At 41.8% G+C, this 3,315-nt stretch overlaps 1 protein-coding gene across 1 annotated transcript; it reads right to left on the reverse strand.

The window, feature by feature from the left end:
- Positions 1-1,662: 1,662 nt before the first annotated feature.
- On the reverse strand, positions 1,663-2,604 carry LOC118083273 (olfactory receptor 13H1-like). The gene has a single exon (XM_035111937.2). It carries the CDS (start codon positions 2,593-2,595, stop codon positions 1,663-1,665), a length of 933 nt encoding a protein of 310 aa, XP_034967828.1. The 5' UTR covers positions 2,596-2,604.
- Positions 2,605-3,315: the final 711 nt, after the last annotated feature.

The raw sequence follows: 3,315 nt of genomic DNA on the forward strand, positions 1-3,315 counted from the left end.
GAGTTTATTATACAGCTGAAAGGAGCAACCAAGCATACTAAGACTCAAATCCTAGACTTTAAGAAAGCCAACTTCAGAAAACTTAGGGAAATGCTGGGTGAGATCCCATGGACAGAAATACTAAAAGGGAAGGGAGTTCATGATGGTTGGGAGTTTGTAAAAAGGGAGATATTAAAAGCACAACTTCAGGCAATACCAATGAGACGGAAACATGGGAGGTGCCTAAAGAAGCCAGGCAGGGCAGTCTCAAGCCGGTTGCACGCCCTGGCGCTTCCACGCGGCTTTGCTGCGCAGCGCCCAGCCTACCGGCCCGGTGCCCTGGCGCCTCGCGCCACTGGGACTCTACCTAGAGACGGCCCTGAAGCCAGGGTGGTTATCTAAAGAACATTTAACTGAGTTAAGATTTAAAAGGGATATGTACAAAAAATGGAAAAGGGGGGAAACCACCAGGGAGGAATTCAAACAAATAGCCAGCATCAGTATCAAATAGCCAGCATCTGGGCTGCATCAATAGGAGTACTGTATAGCATCTAGATCAAGGGAAGTAATAGTACCACTGTATTCCGCTCTGGTCAGACCTCACCTGGAGTACTGTGTCCAATTCTGGGCACCTCAGTTCAAGAACGATACTGACAAGCTGGAACGTGTCCAGAGGAGGGCAACCAAAATGGTCAAAGGTCTGGAAACTATGCCTTATGAGGAACGGCTTAGGGAGCTGGGTATGTTTAGCCTGGAGAAGAGAAGGTTAAGGGGTGATATGATACCCATGTTCAAATATATAAAAGGATGTCGTATAGAAGAGGGTGAAAGGTTGTTTTCTCCTGCTCCAGAGAAGCGGACACAGAGCAATGGATTCAAGCTACAAGAAAGAAGATTCCACCTAAACATTAGGAAGAACTTCCTGACAGTAAGGGCTGTTCAATAGTGGAATTTGCTGCCAAGGGGTGTGGTGGAGTCTCCTTCTTTGGAGGTCTTTAAGCATAGGCTTGACAGTCATCTGTCAGGAATGCTTTGATGGTGTTTCCTGCTTGGCAGGGGGTTGGACTGGATGGCCCTTGTGGTCTCTTCCAACTCTATGATTCTATTCTAATTGAATGAAAATAGTAGTATCTAAGTTTTTTATGGGAATGCAGGAAACTCAGAAGTACATCAAAAAGATTTTGTCAACAAATATTAGGTGGTTTGATATTTCCTAACATATAATGCTATTACAACACAGCCATGCTCAGAATATTAAAAAATGGCTTGCAAAATTTGCTTTCAACAAAAATGAAACAAAATGTTTTATCTGCTGAAATAAAAAAATCCCTATGGCATAAAAATAGGAGAGAACATACAGTTATTTAATGAAACTATCACTCAAAACATTTATATGATTTGGAAAAGGTTTCAAAGTAGGTCAAGTCCAGAGCTGTCACCTCTTGCTGCAGTTTCCTTCAATTCTGGATGTAGATGGGGGGGGGGACACTTCTAGGGGACATTAATCTCTGGGAGGGAAACTGGTTAACAGAGCTGAGAGCTATACTGGAACAGGGGCTGGTTAAATGTCATTATCAAATAAAATATGGGTGAAGGACATCTTTCCCCCTCAAGTATCTTCAGATCAGACCTATGCTAATAATAGTAATTGAAAGCTATGGCCTTTTCATAATGTTTTGATACTTATTCTGATATTTTCCTTCCAACCAGTTTCCAAAAGGCACCCTTCACATCCCTGTTTCTCAGGCTATATATCAAAGGGTTGAGCATAGGTGTCAAAGCTCCGTACATTAGAGATATGAGCTTGTCCTTTTCAGAAACCGATTTCCCTTGTGGCCTCAAGTACATGATCATGATTGTGCCATAGAAGACACTGACGACAGCAAGGTGAGAGCTGCAGGTGGAAAAGGCTTTCTTGCGACCCTGTGCTGAACGGATGCGCAGTACAGCCAGGCCTATGCGCCCGTATGTCACAACTATGAAACCAAAGGGTGGTATTAGGAGAAAAAGGCTGGAAATATGCATAAATAACTCACTGATATGTGTATCTGAGCAAGCCAACTTGAGGAATGATTGTAACTCACATGCAAAGTGGTCGATGATGTGTTGGCCACAGAAGTCACTAGGTTGTAACAGGACAGTGACTAGGGTGTTGAGAAAGGAAAATGCTACAGAGACAGCCACCAGGGCTATGCAAACTCTCCAGCTCATGATCTGCATGTAGTATAAGGGTTGGCATATAGCTGCCAAGCGGTCATATGCCATGATGGCCAGGATGATGCATTCTGTTGCGACAACTAACAGACCAATGTACATCTGTGTTAAGCATCTAGAGAAGGAAATTGTGGGCATGTAAATGAAGCAGTTGACCAAGATATCTGGAAGTGCATTGTTAGTAAGGATAAGGTCAAGTGAGGAGAGGACACAAAGAAAGAAATACATGGGAGTGTGAAGGTCAGGGTCCTTTATACTCAGCAGGATAATAAGTCCATTGCCAAGTACACTGATGAGGTAGGCAATCAAGAGGAACCCAAAGAATACAGCCTGACCTCGGGGGTATTCTGAAAATCCAATTAAGATGAACTCAGTGACCACAGTCTCATTTGCAGCAGCCATAACATTTTCCTGCAGGGTGAAAAGAATGAAATGTTTAGAAATATGTCACAGCAGGAGGGATGTGATTTTGGTCATCCCTAAAAAACTGCTCTATCCAAGACAGAAGACATAGCCAAGACAAATGTAAGGACCATGAGTGCCTGTTTTGCTTTGCTTTGCTTTGAGTTTTGAAGATACCTGCTGTGTGTTACAGGTAGGTAGCCGTGTTGGTCTGACATAGTCGAAACAAAATAAAAAAATCCTTCCAGCAGCATCTTAAAGACCAACTAAGTTTTTATTTTGGTATGAGCTTTCGTGTGCATGCACACTTCTTTTTTGTGTGCTATTTTTAGGGTATATTGCCCTGAGAAACTTTCGTAGAAGGCAAGATGATAACTATGACTACTACTACAACTACCTTTAAATAATAATTTTCTGAAATTCAAAACCCACATTAATGCACATCTAAGAAATCAAAAAGGTTATCTGGAATGAACACTCAGATATCCATTCCTTCTTCAGTAGATACTCTGTAAAAAAATAATAATCTTGTGAAAGTCATAAACTCATCCACAAATATCTGAGTATGCATTTGAAGGACAAAAAACCCAAACAAACCACCCACTGTGGAAATGCTTTGCCTCCACTCTCAGTTAGAAGTTGTAAACTTGTACAGTAGTTTTAAGTATAGGTGGCTCATTTCCCAAAATAAATTTTTAATACAAATTTCTCCTAACCTTT

This window comes from Zootoca vivipara, chromosome 9, assembly GCF_965207765.1.
Source record: "Zootoca vivipara chromosome 9, rZooViv2.hap1.1, whole genome shotgun sequence".
Taxonomy (NCBI): Eukaryota; Metazoa; Chordata; class Lepidosauria; order Squamata; family Lacertidae; genus Zootoca; species Zootoca vivipara.

Bases quoted from the DNA above. Each gene is read 5' to 3' on its own strand.
- LOC118083273 (XM_035111937.2), bottom strand. From the start codon at position 2,595: ATGGCTGCTGCAAATGAGACTGTGGTCACTGAGTTCATCTTAATTGGA.